Genomic DNA, 19,777 nt, shown 5'->3' with positions numbered 1-19,777 from the left:
CTGCCTCTTCAGTGGCTGTGAACTCCTGCTACCCTCACAGGCCGATAGCAAAGCAAACCAGAAAATTCAGTATTTACCATCCCCAAACCGCCAGCTGCATCGACCAACACTTGAACCTCCGGCTCCGCCATCTTGCTACAGTTTGTCGCACATGCATAGACGAAAAAGAGCAATTTGCGATTGGGAATTGTAGGTAGTGGATTTGGAAGTAGGTTCCTGTCTACTTAGACTTAAAAATACTGAATTTCCCGGTTTGCTTTGCTATAGACGTGTGGGGGTAGCGGGATTCACAGCCATTGATGAGGTACTCTAGTGTCATGATCTACTTAATGTGTTTTTTGTGTCAGTATTAACCCCACCCCTTCTTCTCTTGATTGGCTAGATTAATCATTATGCATGCAGAAGTAATGCTATTGCCTATTCTTTCGTTGTTTGCATGTTCCCGCAGGAATGCCGCTCGAGCCGAGCTGTGATTGGATTGGCGAAAGCTGAGCTCTGGGCGCCTCACTCCTACAATGTGAACTGGATTGTTCTGGGGGTGCAATCACATGTTGACAATAAATAGAACCCAATCCTTTGACAGGATTTGCAAAGGAAATTAAATATAATAGTAGAACGCCCCATAAGAAAGGCATGCAGCCCGCAAAGCGAGTCGGACTGAGTTTTTTGGTAACTCCAGGGAATTCCGCTGAGTGAAACTCCACGAACTCCGCCCAGGGCTAGTTGTTATAATGACCGTGCCAACTATTTTTTACTTTGCACACATTGCAGCAGGTATGATTTTGAATTTGTGTGTTCATCAGATGCTAGTGATTACTTGGCATGCGTGCATTTTGTCATTTTCTAGGACATCATAACTCCTGAGTTTCTTCCTGTTTTGTGCAGCTTGACACAAGATATGTTATAGCCATTGAAATATCCCCTTCTTCATTTCAGTTCCTCCTCCAGATGCCCCCTGTCTTGTTGTCTTTATTCCATTACCACCCCTCAAAACAGACCCTCCTTCTCTGTTTACCTTTGCTTCCATTCCGCCACCTCCCACTAATTTCAGCTTTACTTCCATTCTGTTTATGCGTTATGTTCTCCACTCACTAACTTCAGCTTTACTCCTCTTTCGCCACTGTCTATGTTCTCCTCTCACTCCCTTCACTTTTACTTCTATTTTGCAACTGCCTGTTCTTTTCTCCTCCCTTCACCTTTGCTTCGATTCCTCCACCGCTTATGTGTCCTCTCACTCCCTTCACCTTTGCTTTCTTTCCAACCCCAACTGTCCCCCTCCCCTCACCCCCTTCACCTTTTCTTCCCTACTCTTACTCCTTTTACCTTTGCTTTCTTTCTTTCCTCTCGCTTGCTTCCTTGTCTCCACCAGCTTGGCCCCCTCCGCTTGCACGTCCCACATTTACTGACTTCCTCCATTAATAGTTACCCTTTCTCTAACTTTACATCTAAAATTCCATCTCCTGACATCATCCTAACTCTGCCCTAGCTCTACTGCCTCTGCCTTTGTTTCCTCCACCACTTACATTTCGTCCTCCTGCCGCTCCCATCTTTACTTCCAAATCTCCCTCCTGTTTTCCTCCCTTTTACCAATAAGTGTTTACTTCCTTTCCTTTTCTATACCTTCTTCTACTTTCAACTTAAGCTTACCTGCTTTTCCCTTCTATACCACCTCTTGCTCTTCACTGCATCGTTGATTCGTTGCTTCCTTTCCTCCCCTACTGCTCCTCCTTTCACCATCTCCAATTGCACCCAAGACATCTCATCTTTGCTTCATTTTACTTTCTTCCCTCCTTCTGTACCTTCTTTCCTTCTCATCACATACCTACTTTCAGCACCTATATCACTTCCCCTTCTCACTTCATTCTTACTGCTTTTTCTTTCTTTAGCCCACCACCTCCTGCCTTCCCTATCTTTACCACCCATCCACCACCTGTTTCTCCTCTCCACAATCTTCTCACCTTAACTTCAACTCATGAACATCAATTCACCAAAATGCAAGGGGTAGCAGAAGTGAAATCACACGCCCTTTGACCTTCATGTTTACTCATACACAAATGCTTACACATACACACACACTCTCTCACGTAAACACACTCACCCACAAGCACGCACACAACATACATTTAAAAGCATTGTTTTTTACTTATCTCAGTTGCCACGAAAGCCATATTCCATCTAATTGTACTCCACTCATTATTGCACTAATAGTGACTAATGTTGCATTAGTCACTTTTAGTGTAATAAAAAAAATTGAGAGGAAACAAAACGAGTGGAGCCCCAACCGATGTCCAAAAGGACGAGCTGCCACCGTGTTCCTGGCACTGATTTTGCCACCTCTGAGGCCAGGGGTCTCAAAGACAGTGCCAGGGGTCGCAAGGAGCAAGCCAGGGGTTGTAGCTCCGACCCCTAAATGACGTCCATGCGTAAACTGGCTTCTGCCCCCCGTCAAAAGACATAGCTAGGCCCTGCGCCGCCCGAGGCAGCTGCATGTAAGAGCGGGGGTGCTGGTGATTCATGTTTGCCGCCCCATGATGGACGTAGGTAGGAACTTGTGCCGCCTGGGGCGGACCGCCCCCCATTGCTCCTCCACTGTCCCCGTCCTTTCTCTCCATCCAGTCTATCTGTTCTGCACTTCCAGTGGTGGCTATTCGAGGGAGTGCTGCGGGCGGTGGGCGGGGGAGGGGCAGGGTGGGGCGGGGGAGGGGCAGGGTGGGGCGGGCATACGAACGAACTGAGTTATCAATCAATCAATCAGGGGGTTTTGTAAAACATGCTACTCACCCGCGAGGGTCTCAAGAGTAAATAAATAAAACAAATTACATTGTGTCCGCTGCATCGCCATTTGGCGTTGCAGCGGGTGCTATGTAATTTGTTTTATTTATTTATTTACTTAACTCCGTTTGGCCGTCTGCTGGAGTTTACTACCCTCCACTCTGCCCTTCCCCTGCCCCGCCCCGGCTCACCACCCCGCAGCACTCCCTCGAGGAGCCGCCACTGTGCACTTCTTCCTCCTCTTCCAGCTCATGTCAGCGGAGGTCGATATGCTGTTCCCTGCAGCAAACACAATAAAGAAATTAAGAAGTAAATTAGAATTATAGGTTTTTGTAAAAATGAGGGTCCTTGGTTTAGAGAGAAGGCTCTTAAGTTTAGCAATTAACTCTCAAATTTAAATATGGCCTGAGGCATTGGAGACTGTAATAACACTTCTCCATTCGCTTTAGTTCTCTGTGAAAATGGAACGAGCCTAGAACTGACTTTTTTTGATTTCCATTCCTTTTCACTTTTTTATAATTTTTTCCCTATCTTGTCATTTTCACATTTGTGAAATAATATGGTGGCCTGCACGATCCCGCGTACATGTATGCACACCCTTTGCACATAGCATTTTTGTGCACTTTTTCATGTTGCATAATTACATACCACCCATCTCATGAAGAACATTAAATTGTAGCAAAATATATTATGAAATAAGCCTTTGTATAAATTGAATATCGTATTCCCTTTTGCACGCAATTTCCTTCCCCTAATGCACATGGTGTGCATAGTTTAAGATGCACATGAAACTTTATATTGTTCACACTATGCACATATATAACATGCTCGTGGGAAAGATGGCACTGGAAAAATTATTTGTCTGCACCTGGAAAGTTATTTATTTATTTATTTGTAGAATTTCAGTAATGCTTCTACCAAAACGATTTACAAAAATGAATGTAGAGTAATAAATAGAATAATAATATGAAAGAACAAGTAGAGAAACGAAAACATAAAAGAGACCAAAAGAAGATACAAGGAGAAAAGAGAGGAAAGAGAAAAAAAGCGTTCATACCAGTTAACATCGATTTGCCCTGAAAATATTAATAAAAGGTTGTAAAGTCAAATCACACTCCGAAAAGGGGCTACACCTGATGCCCAGCAACAGATGGAATCAACCAAAAGGAGGAAACGGGCTCAGTCTATTCTGGATTCTTTCCTAGTTGGAAACAGATACATTTATTAATTCTAGTCTTGTCACTTCCTGGTTGCTCTTTTCCATGTCTCATGCATCTTGCTCATCGCTTCTCTGTTCCATCGCGGAACGCGTGATTCAAGAACATGCTCATTGTCACTCTTGGTCATGAACCCTTGAAAAACCTATCTGGATCATGTGCTCTGTAAGTCTGCCATTCTAAACCAGTTTGGGACAAGCGCTATGTAGGATCAGGGAACGTCGGAGAACATCTTCTTACTCCACATTATGTCTTGCCAGATTCTCTGTGGGAGTGACTTCCCTGGTGAGTGTCTTGCACTCACTGAAATTGCCTGTCACAACTCACATCACATTCTGCATATAAAAATGGAGTTACTTGCCTTATTGGCCCCTTTTGCATCACATTTTTCTCGAGCAAAGGGCCTCTTTGTTAATCAAAAATTATCCTTTTCAGTTGGGAAAAAAAACCATCAACAATTTTCATTTTCTTTTCATAAACTGGGCATTTAGATCCATAAATTATTGTGGGATCAACCCTACTAATATTCAGAACGTGAAGTATTCACCCCTGCTAGGTTTCCCTCACAGTTTATTCACCCTGGTATTCCACTGAACAAAGCTGAGGGGCCTTCCTCCTCAGACCAGGAACCCTCCTACATAAGACAACTGTCTACATTGATGGTACTTGGCCTGTGAATTTGGAGGATTTTCCCCAGAGGGGTGTTGATGAAGGTCTGGACTTTTCTGTAGGAGATCACTATTGTCCTCCAAGTTTCTGCTCCTTACAGAAGGACTGATCTTAAGTTAGTGTTAAAAAGACGAATCTTAGTTTGCAGCATTCGGTCCTTGGAACTCCAGACCTTCTTTGGCTGAATGAAGGCAGCCCTTGCTTTGTAGGTGCTTGCTTTGACCCAGAAAATTATTATAAAAAAAGTATTGGGGCAAATTAACAAAACATTTGCCATGCTACACTGTGACTTGTGTGCAGTGAGAAGGGCAACTACATAATTAAAATACGGATCCTGATTCACAAAATTAAGATAGGTGGATTGTTTCCAATGCGGTTGTCAGTTCTGATTTTGATAATTGACACCGTGGGGTGATGGATGAGTACGGTCCCATGAAAATTATTCAATGCAAATGGTGTGAAAAAACAAAAAGTATCAACATTCGGAATGCCTTTGTCGGCAATTCTAAACTTACACCTAAAGAAAGCATAAATACTGCAGTAATTGTGCCAACTTGCAGGGAACATTCTCATGATTGTGGTGGTATGGTTGTGGTAAAGATTAACATTGAATACTATTCGCCTGAAGAAGGAGACAGAGAAAAGAAAGTTTAGCCGGGATGTACACTAACCCAAATTCTGCAGCTGCAGAGTTTCTGTAATGAGGCCAATAGATAACCTTGGGGATATGACAAACAATTGTATCCTAGGGTAATTCATACTTTTCCATAGTGCACATCGAAGGGTTTCTAAATTTGGTGATTATCAGAAAGCTTCTAAATTTATAGGTGCGCCTCTAAACCTGCAGGGATTTTCAACGTTTACATGAATGGGCCCATTATGACTGAGGCTCAATTCTTCTGGCCCTGTGTTTCCTCTACACAGTTGTTCAGAGCATATTCAAGCTAACGTGGAGCGCCGATATGCCACAGGGGCCATTTTATATCCAGTAGGGCGGTAGCTGGGCTTTGACCAACTGACCACCCAGGCTTACGGTTGTCGCCAAGCCCTTGGAGAGGAGAAAAGCATGTCCAAGTGCATCTTCTTTTCAGGTTGGTGATTGCTTCAAGCCAACCAGTTTCAGTGGATCTGTTAGTGCCAAGGGTGTTGCTAAACCTTTCCCTGTGGAAAATAGTTTTTGCTGCTGAAAACCTCTCCTACATTGTCACAAGTGCAGAGAGATGTTCTCGTATCATTGCCAGGAATATATTTCTGGTCTGTTAAGTGGCTAGAGAGGTGTTTGTGTCCAAGCTCACAGTGCATTCCTGCCCTGGCATGCCCACTCCCCACCTATTGAAGTACATGTACTCACACTATTCACGTGAATGTATCTTTTTTATGAATGCAATGCATTTTATTAGGCTTTTGAAAATCCCAATGTTTTTCGTAACCACACACACACACACACGCGCGCGCGCCCACACACACACGCACAAACAAACGCACACACACACACACTCTCTCTCTCTCTCCCTCTGTGTCTCTCTCGTGTTCAAATCTATTGCCATTGTGTAGTCGACTCTCGCTCTCCTCACTGAGAGTTTGAAGAGCATCCTGGGAATTCAGGAAATATACGTATCCGGGGGCGTGAGGGCTGCAGCCAATGACGAAGGAGGGGCTGGCACTTAACTAGCAGCATGGCCCTTTCTTGGCCCCTAACAAAACACCAAAACGACCGGTTTGCGCAAGTTGGTTTATTTTTGTAGCTTTCAGCCACAAAAATGTGCTGCTCAGAGTTTATGATTCCGGTATGAGTGAAAAATGTGCTGCCTGCCCACCTTTACAGGGAAACATTCTATTTCCACCATCTGGGTCTGAGAGTGAGTTCAGAGAGCGGTTCTGGATAAGTAACTTCAACGGATGTAATAATTTGGGTCAAAGGGGTAGCAGAGATCTTTGGAGCACACCAGTCAGGATGTCCCCTCACAATAAAATATTATACAAATTATCCCTCAAAAGGCACGCTTCAGTTTATGGTCTGTGTGTTGAAATGATTGATTTTATTACGTTGTTATATTTCTAAATGTAAGTGTGTGATTGCCAGGCTCGTGAAAATAGTCGATGACTAATACAGCATATTATTTGCATCAAGTGTACTATTAAAGCAGCTTTCACCCATGTATTACTGCTATGCAAAGGTCAAAGTACAGGCCAATTAGGTCGCTCTTAAAGTCCCCTACAGAGGACAGCTGGGCCCACACTCAGAAGGTCTCTTTAGTAACATTGATCTGGCTGAGTGGATTGAAGCCTTTGTGGTGGTTCTGCTTGAATTAATTTGCTGATAATTGCTACAAATTAAAAACAGCGTAAACCATATGTGTAGAGCCAGAGAGGGGAAAGGGAGTTGGATCGGCATCATGAAAGTCTCTAGGCTCCGCCCCTTGAGATTCATGCCCCCATCTAGCAATAGTAAGAAATGCCATATTCCATGTTGTTGATCTGTAAGTGTACTGCTTGCGTGCACTCACACACATTCACGCACACACACACACACACCCACCCACACACACACCCACACACACACACACACGTATGCACTCACACACACAAATATGAACAGAACAACACAATGTTGGAACACAAAGCAACCCAATACCCTCTCTGTCTTCTTTTCGACTTCCCTGAAATCTTTAGGCAAACAACTGGTGAGAGGTCCCTGCCCACCCAGCTGTGTGACCATCTGGCGGTACGACTCAAAGGGGATGAAGATCCTACCTCAGGCCTGTGTATGATGGAAGAAAGGAGGATAGTGGATGGACTGCTCTACATGTGCTTGTGCCGAAGGAATGAATGCAACAATAACCCGGCGCCCAAAACAGGTATGCTGGTTCTTTCCTCCTTGGTAAACTACACCAGTGGGACAGATAGTGCCTATTTCATTACTCCTCAGAACTTGTGATCAGTCTCTGGTGTAATTTGTTGAGTTCAAAACATTCTTTTAATGCCACTGAGGACGCAAAGGATAAATGAAGGTAGCTCTAACTTGGGGGTGAAACAGGTAAAACTTCATGAATAAATAAATAAATAAATAAATACATGGCGGTAAACAGAAATCATGGGATCAGAAAGTCCAAATCAATAATAGAGAGGACACTCTTCGATGGGAGAAGTACAACTTCTTGAATTACCAATACCTTGGTGATTGGAATCCCCATGGCCAAGATCCTTGTAACCTACAGCTCGTACGCCTAACTCTAGACTGGGTCAATACAGCCTCTCGTCTCTTACAGGTGTCATCAAGTTGAGTAAGATGATTGCCTTTCATGGTGACATTTTTCTTCCTTACATTTTATGGAGGTGGGTGGGTTGTGTGTGGCGCTCTTGTATATTGACTACTTTTTCAAAAGTGGTTCAGAAAAGTGGGTATTTGGGGTTCGGTGAAACTTTGCTCTTATTCCTGATTGAGAAAGGTGACTGCCTGTGGAGTCACGCCTCCTACAGAGCCACACCTGATTGTAAACGGAGTCACTCCTCCCACTGACAGTGCCACACTTCCTCATTACATTTTTTATCTAAAAAAGGAGATAATTTAAAGAAAATTATGAAGAATACGGTGAGGGCACATCTGTGCCTCTGCTTCATTTGAACACAAAATACTCCCCAGCTTTTCTATTGCGGAAAGCATGTACATCGGGTCCACGTCTCAGCGGTTGATGAGTATTGGTTGGTGCACAGCAGTTTTTGGATTTGTATTGGTGGATCGTCACAGTAATTTAGGGCCACATATATCAACCAAATTTGCATTCTCAAACTAACCGATATGCAGAATTGGCACGTTTGCAAACGCAAAAAAAGGCTTTTTACATGTACCAACCCCCTTTTGCCATTCGGTAACCTGTTACCAAGTGCCAAATGGGTTTGCAATTAGGTATTTGTAAGGGGCGCGTTTAGGGCGTCCCTTCCAAATAGCGAATCCTAATAGTATGTATGAATGTTTTGTGACTGTGAATGCTGTCCCAAAACATTTGCATTTTACCACCTTCTTCATGTAGGTGCTAATCCATTCACAAATGGGAAGGGGTCCCCATGGACCCTTTGCCCTTTAGGAATGGTTGTAAAAACATTTTCTAAGATCCGGCAGTAAAGAAGAAGAAAAGGGGCACATAAAGAGGGGCCACATATGAAGTGCAGGAAGAATAAACTCAGTGAAGGAAAACAAAAGTTAAAAAAAGAGGGCACCAATGGGAGAGGGACAATCTAAGTAAATACAAATGGAACACATGGGGACCGTGGCCTATATACAAGCAGAGAGGGCCTAAGTCCCGGGTCTCATAGAACCCAAAGGTGTTGGAAAATATAAATAGAGAAGCAGACTTAAGGGCGAGAGTGACAGAGTCTTTTTACGTAATCGCATTTTCCCATGGGAGAAGTTCGTTGAGACCAGAGGTAGCTGTCTGAAGAGTAAAGATCCAGAAGACCTCTCTTTTCTTTCTAAAAATGTCTACGTTGCCGTCTCTCGGATTCCTGATCTTTTCCAAAATAGTCAATTTAACATCTTTCAGTGTGCTTTTTTCGATCCAATGTTCAACCAAGGGCGCTCTGACTCCCTTGTTACAAGGGCATTGAATCAAATATATAATGTTGGATGTATGGCAGTTGGTCATTTCCCTAAGTTTAAATTGTTTTTTGCCCCATACACGTATATCAGACCACATGGCATGATTACAGGCCTGGCATGTACCGCATTTATGGTTGCCTGTAATGGGCGTCGATCCTGATATGGATTTCTGGATTAAATTCTTTTCCTCATTACAGGTTGCTTTAACCATGGTTGTGTTTGAATGCAAAAACAGGTTTTCGGAGTTTAGTAGTCTGTTCACCGGCATTCAGAATATGCCATTGTGCTCTAATGATCTGTCTGATTTTATTATCGAGATTTATTATTGAGTAACACTGATCAATTTAGGGTCCTCGGTCTTAGGTGGTTTTTGGAAAAGCCTGTCTCTATTGTAATATCTAGCTCTTTTGTAAGAACCTTTAATGAGCCCTCTTGGATATCCTCTTGCGAGGAATTTGTATTTAAGTTGTTCTGCATGATAGTCGTAGTCTTTTATATTGCAGCAGTTTCTGGGCAATCGCAGGAACTGACTAAGAGGGATGCCACGCTGTGACATCTCGGATGGTAACTGTTGAAGTGAAGCAGGGTATTTCTTGCCCTCGGTTTAGTATATAGAAAGATCTGGATAGTATCATTGTCATTGGAGATCCAGATGTCAAGAAACTTAACTTTGCTTTTGATAGTGAACTTAATATGTGGATAGCAGAGGTTGATCCGCAAGAGGAATTTGGTTAACTGCTCTTCATCACTTCTCCCAATGAAAAAGATATCATCAATGTATCTTTGCCAGTGATGAATATTTTCAGCAAATGGTGCAATTTCGTTAAAAATACATTTCTCCTTGAAAATACCCATGTAGATGTTGGCTACATTGAGGGCACATGCCGCCCCCATACTAACTCCTTAGGTTTGTATATAACAGGAGTTGTCAGACTCAAAGTAATTCTGTTTGAGGACAATGGCCAAACATTGTAAGATATACAACCAGTTTTCATAATTTTCAGTCCTCTCTTGAAGCACTTTCACCCCTTGTAACGGTTCTTGTTGGTGGATGTTAGTATAAAGTGCCTCGATGTCCATCGTGACTAGGGTATCCGTATTAGAGTTGAATGGAATTCCTTCTACTTTGGATATCATTTGACCTGTGTCCTTGACGTAGGCTGGGAGGACAGAAACCAAGGGTTTGAGAAATTGGTCCACATACCTAGACAGAGGCTCGGTATTACAACCTATAGTAGACACTTTGGGTCTAAAAGGTGGATTGGTTGTGAGTTTTGGGAAGTCCATACATTAAAGATGTACGGGTGTCGGATTTATTGAGGAACTCAAATTCCTGTCTGCATATCGTACCTTTATTCATGGCTTCCTCTATGATATGAAGGATTTCTTTCTTTTGCTGTGAACTCCAACATGGCGGCTGTCATTTCTTCATATTGCTTTTACATTGATACATTCTAGTTCTTTTAGAAATATCCCCATTTGTGCCTTATTACGAGCCTTCCACAGTTTCTCATGCCGCTTTATAATGCGCTCCACAAGCCGTCAACTTCACTTCAGTTGTATCACTGAAGGAAGTACTGTGTGTCCATCAGATTTCGAGTAAGTTTATCGGCTAGCGTCTCTTTGTACTACTGGATTTGTCTCGAATTTCGAGCTTCGTTTTCACTTTGCCTTTTGGCTTATTTAACTGTTCTCCTGATCCAGTTGTATCTTTTACTAAGGACCTACTGTGTTTCTACCCGATATTGCGTACGTTTATCTGTTGGCATCTATCTCTCAAGCCTTCATAGGATCTGCCTCCACTCATTTTCATGCTCCATTTTATTTTGTCCCTTGGATTCCTCTACTTTACACTTTAGATACTTTTCCCAGGTTTTTGCTCTCTTTTATAAGTCACGTGATTACGAATCTTATGTTTGCCTTATGTTTTGTTGTATTGCGGGCTTCAGTTTATTCACCTTTCCTCATCTAGGAGGGATCCTGTGGTCACTACACTTTGGTGTTCCCCAAGCCCGTACATCGAGATTCACTGAGGTTTCAATCCATAGCTTGTTTATTTCTCAGATCGATGTATTTTTCATTAATTTTTTTCAGACTCGGTCTCTCCCATTATTATTATTATCAAGATTCTGGCGCTACCTTCTGCATTTACTATTGGAGGGGGTTTCCCCCACCCTTTTTTCTCACCTGGTTGAAGACGAGTTTTCTTATTGCTTACCTTTCCAAAGATTGTGTATGAGGCAAGTACTGTCCTCCATATTTATATTTTTCTTTTATATGTTTTTTTCTGTACCGTTTTTTTAACTCAATCTTTTTCTCATATACTAATAGGCATTTTATACTCCTTGGTTACCGCCTCGCCTTGACCTACATTTTTTCCTGAATCTTTTCACTTTTTTCGAAACCAACTTTTTAATGTGGGACTATTATTTAAGTACCTGGGTTCTGCCCGTTTGGGTTTAACTCCTCAAGTAGGTATCATGCACCCTCCGTTTTCTATGTTGCCTATTCACTCTCTGACACGTGGGTCGTTTTTCCAGATTTTCTACTTCAGTTTGAAATCTCTCATACTTCTACCTTATCCTTTCACTGTGTTGTTATTTGGTTTGTTACAATAATTGGTCACAATATGCATAGTCACATCGTAGTTACAGTTCTAATCCTTCCAATTCTTCTGAATTTACTGTATTCAATATATCTCTCCCTTTTCATTTCCCCCCTTTGCCCTTGATTTAATTTATAAGAATATTTCGTTTAAATTCATTCGCTGTATTTCCATATTTCAGATCAGATCTTGCATGTTACGGTGAGCCCCCGTTTCCTGAATCATTATTCTGTGAATTTATTCAGATTTATGACAGGTGTCATTGACTTCTGAATATAGATAGCGCCCTCATGAAGGTTGTGGTTCACCCCTTCTAACACATTGTGACTACCGAAAATTGCGTTGGCGCACCTCTGTCTATATATATTGTACTTTCGTTATTAGAATAATTCTGTAGCAATTTGATTTTTGCGAATATCTCTACTGTATTACATGAGATTCTTTTTGATTTGTCATATTTGTTTGTATTTTGATCTGCACTTGGGGTGAAGTATGGTGAAGTATGATTGGGTGGGAGTTTTTATTTTTTCAAATGTCATTGTAGGTCTTTGTGTTTTTGATGTATGTAATTTATTGTTTCTTTTTTGACTTACTGTGGAGCTCACAAACTCTGTATATAAATATACATATTAATGTCATGATATTTTTCTATATATATCAAACAAAAAATATTCTATGGGCGATGAATACATCGCAAAATGAACTGATCTGACTTATGGTGTTTGTAGTATTATAGACGCACTGCTTTGTTAGTACAAAATTGGAGAAGTTTTTTTCCCCTACTTTTTGTTAGAATATCCTTCCCTGGATTCTTCTCCATAAATTTGTTTTCTCAGGCACCCTCTTTTTTGATTGTGAATGGTTCCTGTAATTTAATCTTCTCTAGATTAGTCCACCACAGACCGTTCTCAGATGCATGCTTTCCATATAATATTGAACTGGAGGAGCCTGCATCATTTTTGACTAAAGTTCATGAAATCTGGGGGGAATGTGCGTCCAGTTTCACCGACTTAACCCATCCATACAGGGGAACGGGGAAAATAATGAGATATATGATGTTGTCTTACAGCACGTCATCTCCTTCAAATTGACCCGAACAAGCACATCTGCTGACCAATCAAATGCTGAGCTACTGTAAACAGCTCACCAACAAAGGGGATGGCAACTTACATTTTGTAATTACATTCACTCTTTCACACAGCTAATGCTGTCTCAAGCCACACCCAAAAAGGGATTAGTTCTCCTTATTTAATATAAGAAGGACATCAGAACTGACGCATCTTCCAACTTAGGGCCTAAGACCTTCCGACATCTACTAGAAAGTATGTTATAAGAGGAATGTAATGAACAACAGACTTGTTATTTTAACTTTCTTCATCGTGAGACCTTCTTTCTCTTTGTCTAGTAAAAGAGATTTTTGAACGATCCAAGCACGATGGAGGAAGTCCAATGCACCAGCAATGCCGGTATTGTGATCTGAGACCCTCCGATTGCAAAAACGAAGGCCGCTGCACAAGTAACTGTGACATCTTCGCCATCTGCGATTTCGCCCATGAAGTCTGCGTTGCTGTCTGGTGAGACAACTTGGTTTTTCTGCACAACAATAGGGATTAGAAGCCACCCAGGTAGCTGGCTTTCCTAAAGGGCTGCATGGTTGTCCTTGTAGACACGCCATGACGGTTCAAACCGGATACAAATAATGATGTGTTTTCTACGCACTGTGAATAACCTACTGCGCTGTTAGTAAATTCAGTGTTCAATTTACCAACGTCTGTATAATGAAGTGCTGACCTGGTTTTAGCTTGACTCAAACTTGCAAACTCTTAGAAGCAGCATGTCGGCTATAGTGACTTTGTCTAAGAAATAGAACAATGCTTTTCTTTTCTTGGCTCCTGGATCAAAATGTCAAGAATCGCAGGCTTGGAACCCTCTCCTGGAGGCAGCCTGTTTTTAACATAAAGGTGGGACTTCCTATATGATAGGCCACAATCCACAGAGATGAAGATATTTGCTGTCTTCTTAAGAAAATCTAGGCCCTGCAGCATTTGAACTGTGACCGATTATCAGTGCTAAATGTTATGTTGGGAAGCAGGTGGGTTTGCCAATACATGGAAGATGTTTAAGAAGATGTTTTACTTATTTTCTTGAGTCTACTGTAAGTAGTCTGCTAGCTGGTCTTTTAGGTGTGCCATATGAATATCGAACTCACAATATCCGTGGGACGTCATATCGAGGGCAAAATATGTTTAAAAAAAATATCGACTGGTAAGCTGAGGTTTTCTAAACCAAATTTCACATATATGTACCTGTGTGGTACATGCATCTTCAAGGTACAGAGCTGCGGATTTAGGAATAGAAAATCTATACTTCCCTATAAGCGCTTAGCTTTCAATTTTTTGTCCTTCGATAATCTTTCCTCGATAGTCTTGTCTCTCAATATTTTTTGTGTCAATATTCAGTAATCCAACCAGTCTTTTGAGGCAGTATTGTTTTATATTAACTTTGGTTCTTTTAGATTTGTGAATTTAATAATGCCTTTATTTTTTTTTAATACGGATTTATTGTGTAGTTTTACCTGTACAGTACAATCCATGATTACTTCCTTACTATTAGAATGTGGTTTAGAGGTTCTTTATACTGTTTATGTGAATCTTTCTGCTGAAAATTTTTACATTGTACAGCAGCATATATGTCATTTTTTTTGCACGTGTACGTGCTTTAAAAGTAACAAATATTGAGTAACATAACGGAATAATCTCAAGGGAACGGAGAATTTAGGAGATCATAGACGTTTGTAACAGTGGGGCCCATGCAGGTAAGTGCGGTGCAGCGGAGCAGGCGGGATAGGGAATGTAAAATAAATAAATAATAAAACCACGTACCATGCGCTCACCGCATCGCAGAGTCGGCAATGCGGCAAGCACAAGGTAAGTGGTTTTATTTATTTATTTATTTTATGTTCCCTATCCCGTCATTTGTCACTTTTACCGTCCCTCGCCCTGCCCCTGCCCCGCCCCCTCTCCGCTTACCTGCTCGGTCCACCACAGGTTTGTAGTAAAGCAATATCAAAGTTCCAGCTATAAAAAACATGGAAGAGAACGCATGGGATTCCAGTGTGAGACAGGAAGACATATTCAGAGAACATGCATGCTGTTGATCATTTGTTGATGTAGTTGTTGGAACCTTCACCTAAGGAGGCTGACACAGCAAGCCTTTTGATTCTAATTATTCTGCAGGCGAAAGAAGGGTCGAAACGTGACCTTGGAAACATTGTGTCATGACCCCAGGGAGAATTTATACGGTCACTCACTGGGCAACGTGGATGAAGGGAAATGTGTCCTGAAGGAACAGAAGGTGGAAGGCGGGTTGCTGTACCTGTGCGCCTGTACCGGTGAAGACTGCAACAGCCAGCCCAGCTTCAGTGACTTTGATGCTGAAGGTAAGTGTGCCGACAGTGGTTTTCCCACTGCATGTGAGAAGACATTGGTGGCAGATTCACAATGTTCTTTGCGTGTGCAGCGTTACTTTACATGCCCAAATTAGAGTGTAGACATATTTTTGCAAGATGATTTTACACTTATCCAAAGTTTTTTGGTGTGAGTTAATGTACTATCATGAACAGAGTGGGAATTTCAGGGCAGGGACCCTTGAACCTTGACCCAAACATAATTGTTTGTGGGTAATTACAAAAATAATGTTTTTGTGGATATTCTCAAACGGTTTGTGACTTATTTTGACCATAGAAATTGTCAGAGATGTACTCCTGCCACAAGGAAGAGCTACATCTCTTTCCAGGGTTGGCACAAATTCCTATCAACATTGGCATGGGTTTATGAGAAGGGTTTTTCACGAGCTTGCAAATTTTGACATTGATTGGCCAGTTACGCCGCGGCGATGGTTGGTTTGACAAGTCTCATGTGTATCAAGGGCAACTGTTGAATTGTTCCGGAGTCTGCCCAGTTGTTGCATGGGGAGATGTCAGGGTGGCTTGGTCTGTGATACCATTGGGTGCTGAAATGTACCAGAAGCTGCTCAGTTACCCGAACAAAGCGAAACCAAAGGGGATGATGGGCGGAGTGTTGAACATTGCAAGCACTCAACCTCAGTCAACTGATCTCGGTTTAATCCATCATCATTCTTTAGCTCACTCACAATATATTAAGATTTGCTCACAGTCTGGGCGCATCATTTTAAATTTAAGTAGGACTTAAGTTGTGGCAAATGTGCCAGGATGCCTCGTAGGCAAGTCAACATCTGCGCCCACATAATGATTTGGAAGGCGGATGGTTGTTTCACTGTTCCTGATCGTTAAACTTTGCATGCTTTTCGGTGCAGCTGATCAGTTGTTTTCAAAGAAGTAAAAACCGGTTTAATCATTATAGGAGAGGCCATTGGATAATGAAACCTGGGCGGTGAGATTTTGAACATCTCAACAAAGACCAGGAACCTGAGACCCCTATCTTTGTAGCTGGCCCCTCGACAGCATTCAAAATCCCAGGGATTTAGGTCTCGCCTACCAGACAGCACAACCTTTCAGTTGACGTAAAGCCCTATTGTCAGCTTAAGGTGGGCTTTCAGCCCGCTCATTCTTACCATGGTTAATATATATCGCTCTCATTTGCTTGCTTTTTATTGCTTGCCTTGTGTGGCCTTGACATTCTCTTCTTATTTTTTTTACCTCCTCTGGAGCATGGCCTCATTACTTTTGTCCTTCAATTGCTTACTTTTCAAGCACTACTTTTTCTTTTTTGTTTGAGCACTCCATGAGAGCGCATGTGTTTTCCAGCTGTCCCCCTTTTGTCACTCTATTGTCCCTTTCATGGGTTCATGTTGCTGTCACCCTTGTGTTTCACCCACACCTCCCTCCGTGATGCACTTGCCCAAGTGTTCACCCCTCGCGTCAGCAGGTCCATGTTGCTATTTCTCGTCCATGTGCTTCCCTGCCCCTCCCCCATGCTGCATTACTCTCTTTGTGTGTTGTTTTCCCATAACCCTGCCCTCGATGTTGCTTACGTGGTACGTGTGCCTATAAAATAACGTGGCCAACCACATCAAATGCTTTTTTTCTTTTTTTAGCCATACTGGATAGCATAATTAAAAAACATTAGCTCAGCCACTGTTTACCAAAGGGGAGGCCTATTGATTTCTCCAATGCTAGTTTGTATGGGGAATTATTTTAACTTAATAGGAGTTAATACACGTTTTTACAAAGAATGGGTTCAAGACAAAATTACATTTGACCCAGTTTAGAAAATACTTTACAGCCAAGGTCTTGTCATCTACGCTCAGCCCATTTACTTCCAACTCCCTATAAATAAAAGTGGAAAGAACGCAGAGTCCCTTCTATTTGCAGTAATCGCATATGCATATTGCCTGAGTATTCCCATTTTATTCTATTTAAGATGTTTTAGGGCCAGGACTTAAAAGGCATGTACTCTAAAGGTCCTTTGCAAATTGGCCCCAGTGTACCCAAAACTTCACTTTTATGTAAAAAAGTTCCCACTTTTACTTGTGACCGTGAACGTAGATGCAGGCGCGGTTTACAGCTGTGTACTGTGGTTCTCACCAGGATCTAATAGTCAGTAAGATTCTGCTATGAATTACAAATTTATTATGAAGTATTGTACTGACTGTAACCATTGTGTACTTAGATCCAGACCACCGCGAAGAAGTAGGACAAGAAATTGGCTGGATGGCCCCTTTGTCAGCTAAGCTTTACTCAGACACCAAATTCATATCCTATGACACATTAGAAGTAATTTCTGAACATCCATTGTTGTTGCCTCTCAGGTGCCTCACCCAAATAAAGGTGATCAGATTCCCCGTCTAGCAATTATGGGAGATTTGGGACTTGATTGGAGTTTGCACTTTGTTCTGCTCTTGTCTTTCCCCAAACCTTTCCATTTCCTTCATTGACATCCATTTCGGACGTTTGAGGTCCCCATTGGTACCAGTTACTATGTCTTTGTTATAAGAAATGTATTGCTGGTAACGTAGCACTGATCTGAAGGGGAGCACCATTATTTTATGTTTCTTGTGCTGAGTTGAATGAACTTATGAAAGTGAATGTAGCCGGGCTTTTTAATGGGAATTGAATCACTCCAGGATCTAATTGTAATTAGGGCTCCCGGTTTTATGGTATTTCTTTTTTTCAACATTTCCGTCTGTATTTATCCATATTTATTTTTGGGTAATTTTATCTGTATTTATCCATATTTATTTTGTGTTTTGCGTATAAATGAAGTTTAAAAACTGTACATTTCCATATTTATTTAACTGATAGACGTGCACTCATACTTTGTCTGTTGTGTTTTAGCTATTTAAGCTGTCAAATATTACATAACAATACATCCACTGGTAATTACTAGCATTATACCATAAATGTATGTTAACAAATGCTGTTATTTAAATACATTTCATCCTGTGTTTTTTAATTTCTCATGCTGTCCATATGCTTAGCTGCTGGCCTATAATTAATCAAAGACCGCATGGAGAGTCACCTAAAAGGTGCCCAATTTTCGGTATTTATCCACTTTTAAAAATAAATACAGACAGAAAACACATTGTTTTCTGTCTGTATTTATCTCTAAAAATCCGTAAAAACGGAAAACAGGGCGCCTTAATTGTAAGTCATATCAATATTTTGTTTGTTGACTGATCTGTTACGAAGCAGTGTACTAATCGCAATCATTGTATACTTAGGTCCGGACCAATCCGAAGCAGTAGGACAGAAGATTGGATGGGAGGAACCTTCCTTAGGTAACAGTTTTATTTGTTGATTCTACGATTCATTTGAAGTAAGGACCTGATTTATACTTTGGCAGACGAAGTAAGTATTGTCCCCTCTGCGGAGTACTTTATTGCCGCCATTGCGAGGGTACTCCACTCACCAAAGTTGGAGAAGTCCACCAGCCCAGCTGACATCTCTTGTATTTACAGGAAGTGCCATGCATCGAAAGTTTGATGGACGACTTCATCAACGTGATGGGGCAGCACCCCAAACTTTCAATATTTGTTCTATTTCCAAAAAGAAAATCCCACCGTAAGATTTTCTTTTTGAAAATAAAAAACAAATAACCCCCTCGCTGTGAGAGAATTTTCCCATGGTGTTAGTGGGCAGTGAAAAGTACAAATTGACCCTATCACCAGGTTTTACCTGGCAATGACAGACAATGAAAACGGGCCATGTGTTCGCCCACTCTAAATAGGGCGGGCAAACACATGGCCAAACCTCCGACAGCCCTTCCTCAGTCGGGCCGCCAGAGGTGTATGTAGGTGACGGAGATAGTGTAGTCTATGCCATCAACTTGCCATAGTTCTGCTTGATGCTAAACGAGGCGGGCAGAAATTTGCCTTGGCAAAGAGGGTATTCCGTTGCTTTTCCAACGCAGTACCCTGTCCACCACAGTCTAAATCGGACCCTACGTTTTTAACTTTTGAAGTAGTTCAGTGCTGGGTAACGACCCCAGGTTAGCTGAAACAGATTTGAACTGATGGGTAGTAGTAACAAAATGTAACCTTGATTTAAGTATCTATTTGCTCTGGGTGTCCAGTTTTCCTCTCTGTGCAGTTCTTTCCCCCCTTTGGCATCTATTTGCAATGGCTGAGGTACACATTATTACGGGTTCCTGAGTATTTTGTTCTAAGAAATGTATTTATTCTAACGTAAGACTGGGTTGTGCCAGAACCTTTGTTTTATCTTTCTTTGCTTGGGATTCTTGTAAATGCCACCCCTGCGTGAGCTCTGTTACTTTTAATTCTCAATAAAAAAAATACCCATTAAAAAGAGAAAGCAAGTACATTTGTATTGCCAGTGTTGTTGTGAAGACCATGATGGTCTTCATTTTAGTTTGTATATATTTACTTCATGATCTCCCTGCAGCCTGTTATCTGTCATAGAAAGTATGACCTTCATAA

At 41.7% G+C, this 19,777-nt stretch overlaps 1 protein-coding gene across 2 annotated transcripts in view; it reads left to right on the top strand.

Annotated features, from left to right (window-relative positions):
- TGFBR2 (transforming growth factor beta receptor 2) overlaps nt 1-19,777 on the top strand; it is a 169,534-nt gene that overhangs the window by 92,070 nt on the left and 57,687 nt on the right. For both annotated transcript variants that reach the window (XM_086942112.1, XM_086942111.1), the window contains exons 3-6: nt 7,332-7,516; nt 13,266-13,434; nt 15,097-15,299; nt 18,563-18,619. In XM_086942112.1, coding sequence (XP_086798238.1) covers nt 7,332-7,516; nt 13,266-13,434; nt 15,097-15,299; nt 18,563-18,619 — 614 coding nt within the window. The remainder of the gene's footprint in view (nt 1-7,331; nt 7,517-13,265; nt 13,435-15,096; nt 15,300-18,562; nt 18,620-19,777) is intronic.

This window comes from Lissotriton vulgaris, chromosome 10 (genome assembly GCF_964263255.1).
Source record: "Lissotriton vulgaris chromosome 10, aLisVul1.2, whole genome shotgun sequence".
Taxonomy (NCBI): Eukaryota; Metazoa; Chordata; class Amphibia; order Caudata; family Salamandridae; genus Lissotriton; species Lissotriton vulgaris.
Note: the sequence above shows the minus strand (reverse complement) of the source record. Positions and strands in the feature narration are given on the sequence as shown.